Source organism: Oryza glaberrima, chromosome 5 (assembly GCF_000147395.1).
Source record: "Oryza glaberrima chromosome 5, OglaRS2, whole genome shotgun sequence".
In the NCBI taxonomy this organism is placed as follows: domain Eukaryota; kingdom Viridiplantae; phylum Streptophyta; class Magnoliopsida; order Poales; family Poaceae; genus Oryza; species Oryza glaberrima.
Window position 1 is genome coordinate 1,573,715 of NC_068330.1, and position 15,955 is coordinate 1,589,669.

The 15,955-nt window shown below is 47.4% G+C and overlaps 4 protein-coding genes across 11 annotated transcripts; all 4 read right to left on the reverse strand.

Moving 5' to 3' along the window:
- Positions 1-771: 771 nt before the first annotated feature.
- LOC127774837 (UPF0481 protein At3g47200-like) lies at positions 772-2,618 on the reverse strand. Its single transcript, XM_052301126.1, has one exon. It carries the CDS (start codon positions 2,616-2,618, stop codon positions 1,053-1,055), a length of 1,566 nt encoding a protein of 521 aa, XP_052157086.1. The 3' UTR covers positions 772-1,052.
- A 649-nt stretch (positions 2,619-3,267) lies between these two features.
- Positions 3,268-6,090, reverse strand: LOC127772519 (beta-carotene isomerase D27, chloroplastic). The gene is made up of 8 exons (XM_052298454.1): positions 5,951-6,090; positions 5,762-5,860; positions 5,018-5,122; positions 4,829-4,928; positions 4,581-4,672; positions 4,412-4,492; positions 4,183-4,251; positions 3,268-3,680 (listed from the first exon to the last, which is right to left on the reverse strand). Exons 1-8 carry the CDS (start codon positions 6,071-6,073, stop codon positions 3,537-3,539), a joined length of 813 nt encoding a protein of 270 aa, XP_052154414.1. The 5' UTR covers positions 6,074-6,090; the 3' UTR covers positions 3,268-3,536.
- Positions 5,049-9,301, reverse strand: LOC127772517 (solute carrier family 40 member 3, chloroplastic). Of its 8 annotated transcripts, none has more exons than XM_052298452.1 (11): positions 8,798-9,301; positions 8,600-8,727; positions 8,415-8,504; positions 8,138-8,329; positions 7,953-8,027; positions 7,743-7,844; positions 7,531-7,639; positions 7,248-7,394; positions 6,957-7,180; positions 6,503-6,888; positions 5,049-5,128 (listed from the first exon to the last, which is right to left on the reverse strand). In XM_052298452.1, exons 1-10 carry the CDS (start codon positions 9,249-9,251, stop codon positions 6,580-6,582), a joined length of 1,830 nt encoding a protein of 609 aa, XP_052154412.1. In that variant the 5' UTR covers positions 9,252-9,301; the 3' UTR covers positions 5,049-5,128; positions 6,503-6,579. The 8 variants fall into 8 exon arrangements, with proteins under 8 accessions (XP_052154412.1, XP_052154408.1, XP_052154413.1 ...); XM_052298453.1 differs by lacking the exon at positions 5,049-5,128 and adding an exon at positions 6,274-6,409 and having other exon boundaries at positions 6,503-6,861; XM_052298450.1 differs by lacking the exon at positions 5,049-5,128 and adding an exon at positions 6,274-6,409.
- A 647-nt stretch (positions 9,302-9,948) lies between these two features.
- Positions 9,949-15,296, reverse strand: LOC127773357 (uncharacterized). Its single transcript, XM_052299421.1, has 4 exons — positions 14,862-15,296; positions 11,437-13,011; positions 11,046-11,237; positions 9,949-10,721 (listed from the first exon to the last, which is right to left on the reverse strand). Exons 1-4 carry the CDS (start codon positions 15,294-15,296, stop codon positions 10,203-10,205), a joined length of 2,721 nt encoding a protein of 906 aa, XP_052155381.1. The 3' UTR covers positions 9,949-10,202.
- Positions 15,297-15,955: the final 659 nt, after the last annotated feature.

Consider the following 15,955-nt stretch of genomic DNA (forward strand, 5'->3'; position numbering starts at 1 on the left):
TTAGTTACCTTTATCTTACAAAAGAATGGTCCTTAGTTTTGTAAGTCCTATCTTATGTGATGTGCCAGAGATTATTCGATCTCTGAACTCTGTTTAGCATGTCTCTCCTACCCGACATCGACATTGATATTACTGCCTCCATTCTTTGAACTAAGGGTTGAATTTATTTTGAGACAGGGAGAATATCATATGCCCTTGCATGTTTCATACCCCCTCCGTCTCATAATATAAAGTATTTGGGTTGGATGTGACACATCATATTATTACGAATTTGAACAAATGGACAGGAACAAAACTAGCATCAAAACAAGGGGGTGCACTACCATTGAACATTTAGAAAATTTCACTCCAGCACTGTACATTCTAGTGTTTTTGAGTGAGAAATTAAAAATTTGGGGGTTCATGTGCACCCCCTCCCCCCCTCCCCCCAAGAACTCTATAGCTTCGCCACTGCAGATGGAGTATGTTATATCCATATTCGTAGTAATATGGTGTGTCATATCTAACCCAAATCCCTTATATTTTAGGACGGAGAGAGAGTATGTTATAAAGAAATACAATATTTACTATTTAATGGATCGTTACATGTGGCATTAATTACCACGAAATGTTTGGCACAATAAGGCGTGCACAATGTTTGATTGTGAAAAGCAGCATGGATTGAAGAAGAGCATTGCGTACGTACGTGTTGCATGAAACCAGTTTGGACAAAATGGAGCAAAACTCAACATGTACAGATTCATAAAACAATGAATTAAATCCAAGGGGATATTAAGTCAAGAACATATAACAAATTCTGTCATTAAATTGGGAAAAAAAAAGGCAAGAAAGAAATAAGCTAAAAAGATCGGAGTAGCTCGCTGCGTACTCTATCCGTCCCATAAAAAACCAACCTAATACTGGATGTAATATATCCTAGTACTACAAATCAGTACATACATATGTCCAGATTTATCGTACTAGAATATATCATATCTGGTCCTAGATTCGGTTTTTTATGGGACGGTGGGAGTATCGATGGATTAATTCCATGGCAGTCGGTCTGGACGAGATCATCCTCCTTTCTGCTTGAAGGAGGAGTACATCTGGACAATGGTGGAGACGAAGGTGACGAAGGCGACGAACTCGGCGACCACCGCCCATGGCACCGTGAAGTAGTTGCGCTTCACGTCCGCCCACATCATGAACAGCGGGTGCCGGCTCCTCTCCCGGAGCTCCACCACCATCCCTCCCAGGTAGCTCCGCTCCAGCTCCACCTCGCCGCTCGCCGCCCCGACCTGCCGGAACAGCCTCACCACCTCCTCCTTGCCCTCGCCGCCGCCGTTCCCGTGCACCACCGCCACCACCTCCGCCGCCGCCAGCGCCCCGGCGTCCTCCGCTGACTGCACCATCTTCGCCATGAACGACACGTACGCCGACACGTCGCGCGCCTCCGCCTTCGCCGCCGACTGCTCGAACGCCATCAGGTTCAGCAGCAGCGGCGCCGTCCGGAGCTCCACCCGCAGCTGCGGCAGCCGCAGCTTGTCCTCGTGCGCCAGCTTCACCGCCAGCGGCACCGGCCCCATCACCGACGCGATGCCGGTCACCGCCGCCGCGCCGCCGCCGCGCGGCTTCTTGAACCGCACCCACATCCGCTTCAGGTCGCTCGCCGATGGCACGTCCTCCCGCCCGTAGCTCGCCCGCCACTTGCTCTCCTCCGGCAGGATGGGGTACAGCAGCGGCACCAGCAGCAGCAGCGGGAGCCGCCGCAGCAGCCGCGCGCCGTCCTGCGCCGTCCCGAGCACCGCGCCGTCCTGGATGCGCGGCGGCGGCTCCCACTTGGTCCGCGCCGCGACGATCATCGCGTGGAGCAGGTGGAGGATGTGGGACACGCCCTCCGCGGGCGGCAGCGCGTCGCCCACCATGTCGCGGCCCTTCTCGCCGGCGAGGTAGTAGAGCACCAGCTTCACGATCAGCACCGGCGGCGGGTGGCCGGTGCTCGCGAACTCCGGCAGGTCGGTGATCCTGACCATGTCGACGAGGACGAAGAACGGGATCTGGTTCTCGGCGAGGATGAGGTCGACGGAGAGCTGCACGGGGGCGAACGGCGTGGCGTGCAGCGACGGCTCATCCCTCCCGATGGCGACGTTGACGAGGTGCTCGATGATGAAGCAGCCGTCGAGCACCAGCATCATGATGAACTCCTCGGCGTACATGTCGACGTCCTCGCTGTAGAACGCGCGCGCCTCCCTCTCCCTCGCCGCGATGGCGCGGATGTACTCCTCGATGACGGCGAGCTGCCGCGCCTGGTCGGAGTGGCCGCGGGAGATGAGGCTGTGGAGGTACGCCATCTTGAGGCGCTCGCCGGCGCCGAGCCGCCGCGCGTCGCCGCGGTGGAGCGGGCCGACGGCGACGAACCGCGGTGTGTAGGCGTCGGCGTTGGCGTCGCGGAGGTGCGCCGGGACGCGGGACACCCGGTGGCTGCTCGCCATGATCCGGTGCTGCTCGTCCGACGCCGCCGCCTCCTGCCTCTGCATCAGCCCCCGGGCCATCTGCTCCACGTGCACCGTGATGCCGTCGCCGCCGCCGCCGCGCGCCATGGCTCGCCGGCGAGCTATGACGCCGTCGAACTCCTCCATATCTGATCAGTGAGAACTAATACCAGATAGTATCACGTATCAGCTTATAAATACAAGCCAGGTAGACACTAGTGTACAGTGTACAGTCATGAACGTTATTACTACTACCTCCGTCTCAAAATAAGTGCAGCCATAAATATCCGTGTTTAGCGCTTTGACCATCCGTCTTATTTAAAAATTTTATAAAAAATATTAAAAAAATTAGTCACACATAAAGTACTATTCATGTTTTATCATCTAATAATAATAAAAATACTAATCATAATCTTTTTTCAAATAAGACGAACAGTTAAACGAACATTAATAGTGCTAAAACTGCACTTATTTTGGGACGGAGGGAGTAAGTGTCACTGATGGATTAGGAGGCTTAATTAACACGGCTTACAGTTACAAAAGGTACTGACATGGACACGCAAGAATTTGATTTTGAGTATATTTTATCATCTGGATTCTGGAAGTAGCTTGCATTGGGGACAAAGATGACGCTAATTTATCCAAGTCATGAATGCTGATAGGCTGGTAATTCCATTCTTTTCTTGCAGCGTCTGCAGACGATGAGATTCTTTTTGTCTCCAGGCTTGCTAATCTTTTAATTTCCAATCAAAATTCATACAAAGAGAAACTGACACAACCTAGCAATGCAGACAAATCATTCACATGAGCATCTCTCCAAATTGATTTCCAAGTAGAATTGTGTTACATCCCAAAAATATATGCTGTTGTTTGAGACAACAGTGTTAGTATTGATAATCAGACTACAGCAGTTAAGTCTAGTAGCAGTAACTGAAGAAGGGACACAATGGCTGTATGCCCTGGCATCTTCAGAGACTCAACTCTGCAGTACATGTCAGTCGCAGTACTGCAGAGGATCTCATTCCCATCTTCAGTTATGCTGTCCAAACTTTCAAAAACGTCTCATCAAACTTGGGGGCATTGCAAACCATCTGTGCTACTACCAGTTCCGATCTCTTTCCGTCTTCTCGCGTTCGTGCATATGTCCAAGCAGGGCTCCTTTAGGGCTTTGTCGGTGTCAAGAGGTGGAGGTGACACCCCAAAGTTGAACTGAAATGAAAGACAACATGCGCTTGAGTATTCCATTGTGCTTCATCATGAAATTTGGTTTTGCAAAGAACAAAACTTACGCCCTGTTTAGTTCGCGAAAAGAAAATTTTTGGGTGTCACATCGGATGTTTAACCGGATGTCGGAAGGGGTTCTCGGACACGAATGAAAAAACTAATTTCATAACTCGTCTAGAAACCGCGAGATAAATCTTTTGAGCCTAATTAAGCCATCATTAGCACCTGTGGGTTACTGTAGCATTTATGGCTAATCATGGATTAATTAGGCTCAAAAGATTCGTCTCGCGATTTCCATGCAAGCTGTACAATTAGTTTTTTATTTTATCTATATTTAATGCTCCATGCATGTGTCCATAGATTCGATGTGATGTTTTTGAGGAAAAAAACTTGGGAACTAAACCAAGCTTTAGCATGTACATATCTAGTTTGTTGGAAAGTTCTCGTTTTGTTTCAGCATAGTAAGATTAATCATGAAATGAATTACCTGGCAGCTATAGTCTTCAAAGTTTGGTTCCATATACAAATCAACACCCATGTAATCCTTGAAGAATGTCTGGAAAACAGAAAATGGCGTTCATACAAGAAATGACAGAAAAATTCAGAACAAAAAGGTTTTCAAAATCTATACTCCAAATTAATGTGAACAGTGATAGTGTACATAAAGGTAGGTATCCCACACATCTGAATTATGCTAAACGATCTTACAATCAAACCTGAGTTGGCAGTTTGCATGTGTTGATACAAACACCAAGGCATTTGCTCTCTTCCAAATATTTGCACTTCTCAACAAACACCTGACAGTTTCCATCACGCAATGTCCGTGAACTGTAAAATCTCATTGAGTGAAGGATAAACAAAAAAAAAGTAGGAATAGATTGGTACCCCGCTTGACAATGATTTTCCATTGGATAATGTTACGGAATTCACCGAACATGGCCCCATCAGCCATTGGCATGAAAGTGCTGTTGCTCTAGCTTCACATCTCAAATGTATAAAAAAAGAAAATCAATAAGGCCAATCACACTACATCAAAAGCAACTACTGCAATGAACTCACCAACCATCGATTCCTATTGTACGTCTAATAAGTACCAACAGAGGTGGCAAAAAATGTCACTTGAGTGAACTCACCAACCATCATGGAAGCCAATTGACCATTAGCAATTGGTGCTAAAAGAGCTTTGAAGAGAACAAGCAAGAGAGGGGGAAACAGCGACCGGAGTACTCGGACCTGAAATTTACAGAGAAAAGAGATTGATTTTATCTTGTAAAGGATACAGGGTGCCAAGCAATGAGATTGTGCATGAGAAAGTTATATACAGCTGATTGCTCTGTCTCCAACGCACTCTTCCCCTTGACCATGAGGCGGTTGGCAACTTCAATCAGTCCATTGTAGCCAGGCTTTTCAGAATCCCATCCAACCTCCTACAGCTTTACAGAGAATGAGAGAATTACCAAATGTACAAACAAGCAGAGCAAGAGTGAAAAATATGGATCCATTCTCGGTATTGTATAACGGTAGAGAGCTAGAAGGAGAATTGATCCAATGCACACTTGTACTGATCATGGTACGTTACAAATGTAAACACATATATATGTGACAAACTCTAACTGGGTCAGCTATACACAGGGAACAGAACACGCCATAAGCATAGGACGTACACACGCACACGGCACACGTTCACTAATAGGCAATTAGGCATACAATTGCAGTTGCAGATAAACACTATACAAAATCATAGTAATAAACAATTCTGCGATGCCGATTATGGGAGTTAGGAATAGATAGTTTATCCACGAACTGAACTGATCAACAACACTTATCAATCATTTTTGTTCTGACTCTGAACATTCATCAACCATCAATATGACATTGCTCGATTATTTGCAAGTAGTAGACTAGTAGTAAGCATCTTCTTTTTCGGGAGGATAATCCTATCGCAACTCCCTTAATATTTCTGCTAGTAATCACCCATGCTACTACTAAGCAAGCACTAGGAAGGGGCAACCATTGTTAAGCTGCAAAGGGGAAGAAGAAGAGTTTGGGGTGATGGAGCTTGTCACCTCCACCATCTTGGCCCGGAAGAAGGCGAGGAGGAAGTCGTCGGCGAAGGAGGGCTCGTACTCGCGGCCACCCTCCCCCGACGGCGACGCCGCATCCGCCTGCACAAAGTGAAACAAATCAATCAAACAACAGTAGCAGCAGCAGCAGTTATTCGCAGCTTGGTTATCAACGCAAGGGCGTATCATTACCGACGGCGAGGAGCAGCGGAGCAAAGAGGTAGTAGGCCGGCGGCGGAGCCTCCGAGAAGAGGAGGAGGCGACAAGGGGGAGGGCGCGGAGGAGGCAGGGAGGAGACGGCGGCGCCATGGCCATGGGCAAGTGCAGCGGCAGCCGGCGCGCGAGACGGACAGAGGGTGAGACAAATCGGTGGTGGATAGCCGGCTGGGGACCACATGTCAGCTACCTTGGCCCGAATTTGCTATACGTAGCCACCTATGGCGATCTCCACCAACCAATATAACGTATATGGGCCTCACGAAGGCCGGAATCCGTCTAGGCCCATATTATATGGGCCGCACGTTGACTGGAATACCTTTTCGGCCCAACTAAATGGGCAGTACGACTAACATGTACTACATGGGCTGCACAGCAGCACGGGGGCCCGTTCCATTCATTTTAAGAGTGACAGAAGTTGTTCGACTCCCATCCCTGGAAAATCTGAGAATTAAGATCATCGAGGAATATTTTCTGATCATATATCACATTTACAACTAATTATTTTTTCAGTGATAGATGATGTACCCGTCAATAGTGAGATACCCATCCGCCATCATGTATTCATCAATCTCAAAACTTTGCAACTGATCCGCGTCTTCATGTCAGGAGGGGAAGATCCGTCTCAGCTGGTCGGAGGGATTGGACAGCCAGCGGCAGTACATTCCGGTGGCGGCGGCGACGGCGGCGGCCGAGAGCGCGGCCAGTGCGCCGAAGTGCGAGGCGTCGCTGGCGACCACCGCCACGGCCATCATGGCGAGCTCGGCGAGGCTGGCGACGGCGATCTCCGTGGCGCCGATCAGCTTCGCCTTGCTCGCCGGGTTCCCGGTCTGCACCACCTGCAGCCCGATCGCGCTGTACGCCATGTGCCCCGCCCTCGACGCCACCTGCGCGCGCCACCGCCAACCACGCCACTGAAATCAATTCTTGACAGGTTAAATTCTTGTAGCAATGGAGAACCGGAGATCGATCCTTCTCTTACGATCAATCCGAGGAAGGCGAAGAGCGCGCCAGCTCGCCGTGAGACGGCGCCGGTGAGGTAGACGACGACCGCGGCTCCGAGGAGCGCGCTCTGGGCGATCAGACCGGCCGCGCCGGCCTTGAGAATTCCGAGCTCCTTCACGAGCCTCGCCGTCGCGAACGTCGCGAGGATCCCCACCACCGCCGACGAGCCGCCGAACGCGCCGATCACCGACGGCCTCACGCCTGCCCACACCACACACACACACCATTAACAAGATGAGCTTGATGATGACCATGCACGTCATCTCACCCTGGTGGATGAGGAAGGTGGTCATGAGCGCGCCGGGGGCGAGGGCGACGTTGAAGCAGACGAGCACGTAGGCGAGGCTCGCCGGGAGCACCGGCTGCCGCATGTACTCGCTCCAGCCATTCCTGACGGTAGCCACAGCCTCTTCCACTGTCAAACGATTGATCAAACAATTCGAGAATCAGATTTTGGCCAAAAAAAAAACAAAATAAAAATTCTCCAATTTGAATATCTGATAGTGATCGATGAACTGTCGTAGAACTAGGCTGCAAGCTCAATGAATCACCGGTTTTTCGTATGCTGAAACTGGAAGTAAATTCAGCGTGTGAGGTTGTATTTTCAGAGTGATCGAAGATCCGGTCAGCGAGCCGGTTCATCTCACCACACAGGAAAATCTGCGAAATTAGAACCATAGATTTTCTTTTCCTGAACTGGTGAATGATAATGACTAAATCTGCTAATTAATTTGCTGAATTTATGAATCTGTAGCTAGTGTACCAGCAGAGGCAGTTGACAGAGCGAGATGACGCAGGACTGCTTGATGCAGGTGAGTGGGTCGTTCTTGGAGAGCAGCAACGCGAAGATGGATGCTCCTACCGTCTGCAAACCACACGAAATTCATCACGAACACACGCAGATTACATGCAATTTTCATAATTCAACATCAAGAAAAGATGATTCAGATGCAGAAATTCAGAAATCTCAGACCTCGCAGAGGAGATCGACTCTGCTGAGCGTCGCGTTGGCCTTGGCGAGCGCCACCGGCCTGCCTGCCCCTGCTAGCTTCAATCACACGATCCATGGAGATTGGAGAAACATCGGAGATAGGTTGAAGAAAGCGACGAGATGAGCTATGTAATCAATGGCAGGAGGTGGTCGGGAGCTTTGGTCACCTGCACGACGAAGTCCCGCTCCGCGATGATGCCGAGCGCGACGCAGGCGAGCCTGTCGACGGCGGTGGACGCCACCAGCACGGCGAACCACGGCCGCAGGAGCAGCGATTCCGTCGCCGCCTCCGCCGCCGACGCTCTGTGGACGGCGAACGCGTAGGTGATCGTCGCCGCCGACACCAAATGCGCCGCGGTCTGGCACGACACGACACGATGATGTTGATGACACTCTTCTCGGAGCAGAAATCTGACGTTGCTTTTACAGATGATGGATGGTCACCTGAATCGCGGCGAGAGATCGGTAGGCGGGGATGCGTGGGAGCGAGCTGATGAACTCGCCGACCAACGGGCCGGCGGCGAACACGACGAGCTGCACGCAGATCGGATTTCGTCAGAATGTCGCCATTAATTCGAACGCATATAATATATATAGTTGGAGTGGAGTCAGTGGTCGGCGTTCTGCACCTTGGTGAAGAAGCCGAGGACGGCGACGGGGAGGAGGCTCGCCGGGTGGAGCAATGCGACGGCGGCCGGCCATGTGAAGTTCCAGAGCTGCTCCGTCGCGTTCCCAGCGAGGCAGGCCGCGTACAGCGCTGCGCGTCGAACACGATTCAGGAGATATATATATGCAACAATTGAGCTCCCGAGAAGCAGAATTCCTACCGTTCATGGCGGCTGGGTAAGCAGGAGTTTCTCCCAGGTGGTCATCCTCTCTGCAGCCTCCGTTGAGCTCATCCGGCAACGCGAAAGACGAAGCGGTGGAGGCCGGCGCCGGCGCCGGCGCGTCGTCCCCGAGCAAGCTCTGCTCCTCGGTCCGGAGGACTATACCCGAGGAGAGCTGAACAAACGGCAGTACACCGGCGGAGAGGTCGTCTCCGGCGCCGGCAAGGGCGGTGCTGGAGGTCGAGAGAGCATGGTCGGAGTCGGAGGAGGAGCAGCTGGTGGCGAAGAGGCGGCGCGACGTCAAGCGGCGCCTGGAATTACCGGACGGGAGAGGGAAGGGGAAGGGCGGCACGGGAGGCGGCGCGACACGGCGCCCGGAGCTCCGGGCAAGGGCTGGTGGTGAGGTGGGAGGCGGCGGCGAGAGGAGCTTGGACATGGACATGGAGGCGGGCATGGCGGGAGCTGAGCTGATGAGCTGGAACGGAACGGATAGGGGAGTTGGGGATGGATAGGGAAGAAGATTTATTTGGGCCGAGTATTATACTTCTCAATTGGGCTGGGCGGCTGGGCCCTCCAAACATGACCATCAACGAATATAAATATATTATTATTTGATACAATATTCGATCAAACATTAAAATCTTTAAAAATCATTATCGTAATAATTTTATAAAATATAATAAATCTGCAATATTAATACAATACTATTCAAGACAAATCTACCCAAGCCTTGTTTTTTTTTTAAAAAAAAACACTATGTATTTGAGAAATTATTGATGGTAAAATTTTTAAAAGTTTGAAAATATGCTGTGCACAATATCAAATATTTATAACCGGAATTTATTGGAAGTTATGTGAATGCGATCCTCGTATATGTGAGCTTAATTAATTAAAAATGGCATGAACTATAATCATCGAGATTTGCTCCGTTCTAACAAAAAGTACGTTGAGGAACTGGTATATCACGATACCAAATCATTTATGAACGTTGGATCTAACTAAGTAGTATGGGCATTATTAGATCCAACGATCGGAAATGTTTTGGTAGAGTGAGGTACCAGTACCTCGAGGTACTTTTTGTTTGGAACAGATCAAATCTTATAATCATTTATGTGGGCAATTGAGCTTATTTTTATAATCCTCACAAGTACTTTAATTAAATTACATGTAGTAAACAAGCTAGGGCACATGCCCTTCAGGACTTAGAAAACACACCATCTTCTCTGTTCTATGGACAAAGGGAAGAAATGACTGATGACATTGGCCATAGATATGGATGGAAGCTAGCTAACCTGCCTGGCCTTATTGTGCAAACAAATTAAGCTCGAGAAATAAACAAACAAAAACCGTAATTATTAAGTAGTACAAATATTCGATGGATGCTTAATCATCTCTCTACTTTTAATTAGTGGAGGCGGCCGTCGTCAACGCCATCGCCGCCTTGCGAGTCCTCATCATCATCATGCAGCATGCTGATCTTCCCCCGCAGCCTGCGGACATTCAGTTTGCAGGTTTTGAGCTGCGCGTTCACCGCCTCAACGCTCTTGGAGCAAGAGTCAAACCGCGCGGCGGTGGAGGTGACTTCCTCGCGGAGGGTCACCACCTCCGCCGTCTTCTCCTCCAGCTGCAGCTCGATCTGCCTCACCCGCTCCACCTTCTCCTGCAGTTCCTGCTTGATCCGGACCACCAGCTCGTTCTTCTCCTGCAGCTGCTGCTCCAGCACCGACACCTGCTGCCTCCTCGTCTCAGTACTTCTCGTGAAACTGAAACTCGACATGCTCCTCTTCCAGATCTTGGTCAACGAATCAGTGAAGGTCGTAGCTGTGGTCTGCTCATCGGTAAGGATTGTCGTCGTCTTGTTCTCCTTGCTCGTCGACGACTGCTCCCAGTAGCTAGTCTTTACGACGCTGGACTGCACGATAGTCTGACGACCGACCCAACCATCGACTAGGTGAGTGAGTGATACATATAATTAAGGATACAATAAATTATAACCACTACTCCGTACTACTCCTCTTGTCCCACATTACAAATTTTAAGGTCTACATATGTTACTAATGAATATAAAATACGAATTAATTACTTTAAAATACGAATCTAGTACTTAGTATATATATTGTTAGGATGATTATTAGTCAAATTTTATCGAGTTTGATTTTTCTAAAAATAATGGTGCGCTAGGATGGACTCGTATTGTACTACTGGAGAAGTACTAATTACAAGTTAACACTAGTAAGTGGAGATCTACCGAGTAGAGATAGCGGTTCATGCGCTCTTTCATCTCCACCACCGTGGTGCCCTCAAAGGATGGGATCTCAATGTCCTCCATCGCCTTGGGCATGCTCCCAAGATACCTGGAAACCTCGCTCCTGACCTCCTTAACAGAGACAGCCGAGACACTGAGACGGCGTCTGCGAAGCACCGTGGCGTGCACGATCGCCTGCATGACAAAGTATGATCAAGTTAAAATTATACTTCCTCTGTCCCAAAATAACCCAAACCTAAGAATGAATCTGAATCTGGACATAGTACCTGCCTAGATTCATTTTTAGGATCGGATTAAAAATTTTAGTACACAGGAAGCATAGTACTGCATATAACTCATCATGAATATTCTATATATATGCATGTATATATACCATGTAGAGATAGCGTTGGATCTGGAGGTCCATGTCGAGATCGGAAGAGGCGGCCTGGTGGAACAAGGAGCCGGTCTTGCCTTCCTCGGCCTCCTTGCGGCTCTGGACAACGGCCACAAGTTCTTTCTCCATGCTGACCCAGCCGGCGTGCTGTGGGATGATCAGTGGTGCACTGGTGGCATTGCCGCGCACTGCAACGCCGCCTGTGGTGGAGATCGTCGTCGTGGCCGACAACCACCACCACCAACTTGGACCCTGAAGAATCAGTCTAGCTCCGGTGACGGCGAAGAGGAAGAGCAAGGCCACCGCGAGTGGCAACGCGCCGCACAAGAGCCATGGTTTGCTGACGATGAAACCCCACCATGCCCGTGCCACCTCGACCACTGGTCTGATACAGCCAGAGCCCACCTGGACCACCCTGGTTCCGGGAGTGATGCAGCCGGAGCCCGGCTGGACCGCCGGTTGGGTGGAACCGCCGGAGCCTGGCTGGACAACCGGTTGGGTGGAGCCGTCGGATCCGGGCTGGACCGCTGGTTGGGTGGAGCCGCCGGATCCTGGCTGGACCGCCGGTTGGGTCGAGCCGCCGGAGCCCGGCTGGATCGCCGGTTGTGGGGGACACACCACATCTAATTTGGGTGGGATGCAGCTGGACTCCAGCCATGTCTTGCGCTGCCAATTGCAGCACGTCAGCCATGACCGCATGTAGCGCATCCCGGACGACTTGGTGATGTTGCCGCCGTCGTCGATGCCTTTCTTCATCTCGAGGACGGTTTTCTTCATCACCGACCAGTTCGCCTCGGAGACGTTGGAGTAGTACTGGGCGGCCTTGATCTCGACCAACATCTTCTCCAGCTCCTCTGCCATGGTGCCGGTGGAGCTTGTCGTCTTCTTATTGTCAAACTTGTCCAACATTTCCTTGACGCGATCCTCGAGCTCGATCCACGCGAGCCTCGCCTCTACCTCCGAGTGAATATGCAGCTTCTCCAACTCCGACGAGTATGTCTCTGACCAATCCACGGTTACTTCCTCCATTTTTGGACCTTGCTCTTGATGTAGTGTCTCGCTGGTGGTGAGGGTCTGATGATAGCGGCCGCTCACGGTGAGTAGCTTTTGGCTCTCCCCCGCAGCGACGTCGAGGAAGACGGTGATGCTCTTCGTCTCGCAGGCGTACATCTCCCGCATGTTAATCTTGACACTTGTGCAGCTCTCTTTCAGTTCCACTTTCTTGTCGTGGTAGCCTCCGCAGTGGACTTTGGATATGGTGACGAGCTCGTGGGTGTTGAGGGTGATCTCGACGGACATTGCAGCGACAGACCTGATGTGGTTGATGAAGGCAACGAAGGTGGTGTTGATGTTGGTGACCTCTAGGTTGACGAAGGAGTAGGTGCCGCGGGTGCAGTCGGCGATGTGCTTCATCACCCGGGGGCAATGGTTGGGGCCCAAACCGAAGGTGTAAGCAGCGTACTTGTCGCAGATATTGTTGATATTACAAATGTCGTTGCTGTTCCTGTTGCCACCGTTCGATAGCAACATCATACAGCCTAAGCGGCTCGAGTTTTCGCGGTCCTCTAGAATCTGATGATCGACCAATTAACTAATTAGTACTCCATTCATCCCAAAATAGTGTGAGGCTGGACACTCATATCATTATTATTACATATGTGTAGTAAGATGTAATAATTGCTAGTAGATGATGATGTGACATATTCCTGCCTCGACCGTATTCTCTTGAAAACAATATTACATTAATGGCCTATTGTCTTAAAAATTGAAGAACAGACTGATATGGGGGTAGACGAACAATATGACATTAATGACCTATGGCTATATAAAAATTAGTGTTTATTAATTAACGGGCTAAGACATGTAGTGGTTGACATTCTCAAACAGGTACAGTGGACTAAATTGTACATAAGAGTAAATAACTAAACCCTTCTTAAATAGCTATAGCTGGAGATAGTGACAACTTTAGCAAGATTGAAAACCATGATTATAATACAATTTGACAATATATGTATTATATACACACACATTGACAAGGATTATATAAGTCGCTTCAACACATGCATATATTATGGGCTAAAAAAATTAAAAATAGCAAATATATGTGCCTATTGTTCCTGTACTATATATATATTTGCTCCGTGATTCAGATTCTATTATCTTTTTTCTTGAAAGAAGATACTACAAGATCTTGCCTATTAGTTATATATTATAGAATAAGAATAGTATTTACAATAAAAATGTAGGACTATAAAAGTTGTAACTAGCTAATAATAGAAAAGGTGAGGGTTTTATTCATCCTACAAACATGTAAGAAAATCTCATTCCTAAAAGCAGCATCTATCTTCATCTGACAATATGTTGTCAAAAATTTTTCCATATCTCTGTTTTCAATGTGCCAATATGCAAAGAATTAATATATTCTATTATTGTTTTTCTCCATTGTACATAGGATAAATTTAGCATGTTTAGCTAGGTCAGAATAGTCGATATACCATTAATTAATTATAATCTACCGAATTCTTTCGAAATTTTCCCATGCAACAATTTGAGTCGTATGCAAGAAAACGGGTGCACGGACATATATAAACCATGTTTAGCGGGAGTTTCTGTGTGGATCATAATCCAACGTATGGAGTACTCCCTCCATCCCAAATTATAAGTTATTGGCGGAAGTTTGCATGGTCTTCAATAACATAATTTAATCATTAATTTATTCTATGTTATGTTCCAACAAATATGAAATTAGCATCACATGAAAGCAATTTAAAATATGAATCTATTCATATAACATGCATATAATACTTAACATATATACAGTTAATGGGGACATATCCGGTGAAAATGAGCTAAGTGTTACAAACTCGTGAAAATCAAACCTAAAAGTTTTTTAAATTCATGACAAAAATACTAGAGATATGTGTAGATATGAAATACATTCTCACCAAATCTCAAGTTCAAACTCAACTTTATTTAGGAGTAACAAAAAAGACACATTTTAGGTGAATAGTAATAGGACACTATTTACCCGAAATTTATCTTTTTTTCTCTTAAACGAAGTTGAGTTTAGAGTTGAAATTTGGTGTGAATTTATTTCAGATCTATGCATATCTCTAGTATTTGTTTTATGAATTTACAAAACTTTTAGGTTTGATTTTTCCGAGTTTCCAACCCTAATTAGCTCGTTTTCATCGGATATGTTCTCTGGTTAATATGATTATTAGTTAAAAGTTACTAGATTACTTTTGTTTAAAAAGAGTATGTCCTATAAATTGGGATTTTAAGAGTAATTTCCGACAACATAATTAATGCAGATCGATGGAGGATTATATTTAATTTGGAATCTGCCGGCATTAATTATATATCTTGGATCGCACGCACACGTAGAGTAGAGTACTACTCCTACGGAGTACAGTATATACCTTGGCTCCAATGTTCAAGGCCCCGATCATGTCAGTCCTTTCAGCCACATCTAACCGGCTGTTAATCATGCCAGTGGCTTCGCGGCGGGCGTCGCCGCACATTTTGGTGAGCCCCATGATGGTGTAGTTCACCTCGGAGGTGAACGACACGATGGCGAGCCGGTCGTTGTCGCCGAGCTTCTGGATGACGGACGTCATCGCCTCCTTCATGTACCCCATGGCATTGACGGACTTCATGCTATGGCTGGTGTCGACCAATGCGACGACGTCCACCCCGGCGAGCCGCTTGTCCTCCGCCGCCGACGGCGGCGGCTGTTGCGGCGGCGCAGTCACCTGCACAACGACGGGTATGCAATTCTTGCCTGCCGTCGACGTCGTCGGCCCGTTCCTCGGCATCATCGTCGTCTGGCATCCTTTGAATGCTTTCATCCTCATCTACACATACATGTGAATATATCGGGGAACGCGTTTAATTTCATCGTGCAGCGAATATTCTCTCGTGTCTTACATATAATCTAAATAGTCATAAAAATATATAAAAATAATAATAAAATAGATCAGTACTAACACCGTCGACTTTTCTCACAATGTTGAAGTCTTATTCAAAAATGTAATATAAATACGTAAAAGTATAAGTTAAGATTATATTTTATTTGATGATAAACAAGTCACAACAAAATAAATAATATTTATATAATTTTTTTAATAAGATGAATGGTCAAACATTATGGAAAAAATCAATGACATCATATATTAAAATGGAAGGAGTATGAAACAGATTATTGCACGAAGTTCAAATTTGACTTCTAGAAATAAAAACACTAACAAATATAACTGTGAATGTACGTTAACCAATTAATTTTATTTTAATTTATTTTTTTACAACTTGCAGGAATCGAATTTGACCTTAAACATACATGTTTATGGAGTGATATATTTTATATCAATCTATCTTGTTAATGTTTTTTCAAACATTTTAGTTACTATTTATATAGCATGAAAGAACAGAGGAGATGTCCTCTTGAAGGATGAAAACTCATCTACAATATATAGTATATGTGTTCGCATGTTAATTAGTGTCCATCATTCATTTT

Excerpts from the sequence above, each read along its gene's own strand:
- LOC127772519 (XM_052298454.1), bottom strand. The coding sequence starts at position 6,073 with ATGGCCATGGCGCCGCCGTCTCCTCCCTGCCTCCTCCGCGCCCTCCCC. Across the intron at positions 4,929-5,017 it reads TGGAGACAGAGCAATCAGCT|GTCCGAGTACTCCGGTCGCT; the intron begins GTATATAACTTT and ends TGTAAATTTCAG. Across the intron at positions 4,252-4,411 it reads CATGCAAACTGCCAACTCAG|ACATTCTTCAAGGATTACAT; the intron begins GTTTGATTGTAA and ends TCTGTTTTCCAG.
- LOC127774837 (XM_052301126.1), bottom strand. The coding sequence starts at position 2,618 with ATGGAGGAGTTCGACGGCGTCATAGCTCGCCGGCGAGCCATGGCGCGC.
- LOC127772517 (XM_052298448.1), bottom strand. The coding sequence starts at position 9,251 with ATGCCCGCCTCCATGTCCATGTCCAAGCTCCTCTCGCCGCCGCCTCCC. Across the intron at positions 8,028-8,137 it reads AGCGGGACTTCGTCGTGCAG|CTAGCAGGGGCAGGCAGGCC; the intron begins GTGACCAAAGCT and ends GTGTGATTGAAG. Across the intron at positions 7,395-7,530 it reads TTTCAGCATACGAAAAACCG|TGGAAGAGGCTGTGGCTACC; the intron begins GTGATTCATTGA and ends ATCGTTTGACAG.
- LOC127773357 (XM_052299421.1), bottom strand. The coding sequence starts at position 15,296 with ATGAGGATGAAAGCATTCAAAGGATGCCAGACGACGATGATGCCGAGG. Across the intron at positions 13,012-14,861 it reads CCTTGAACATTGGAGCCAAG|ATTCTAGAGGACCGCGAAAA; the intron begins GTATATACTGTA and ends GTCGATCATCAG. Across the intron at positions 11,238-11,436 it reads TCCAACGCTATCTCTACATG|GCGATCGTGCACGCCACGGT; the intron begins GTATATATACAT and ends TTTGTCATGCAG.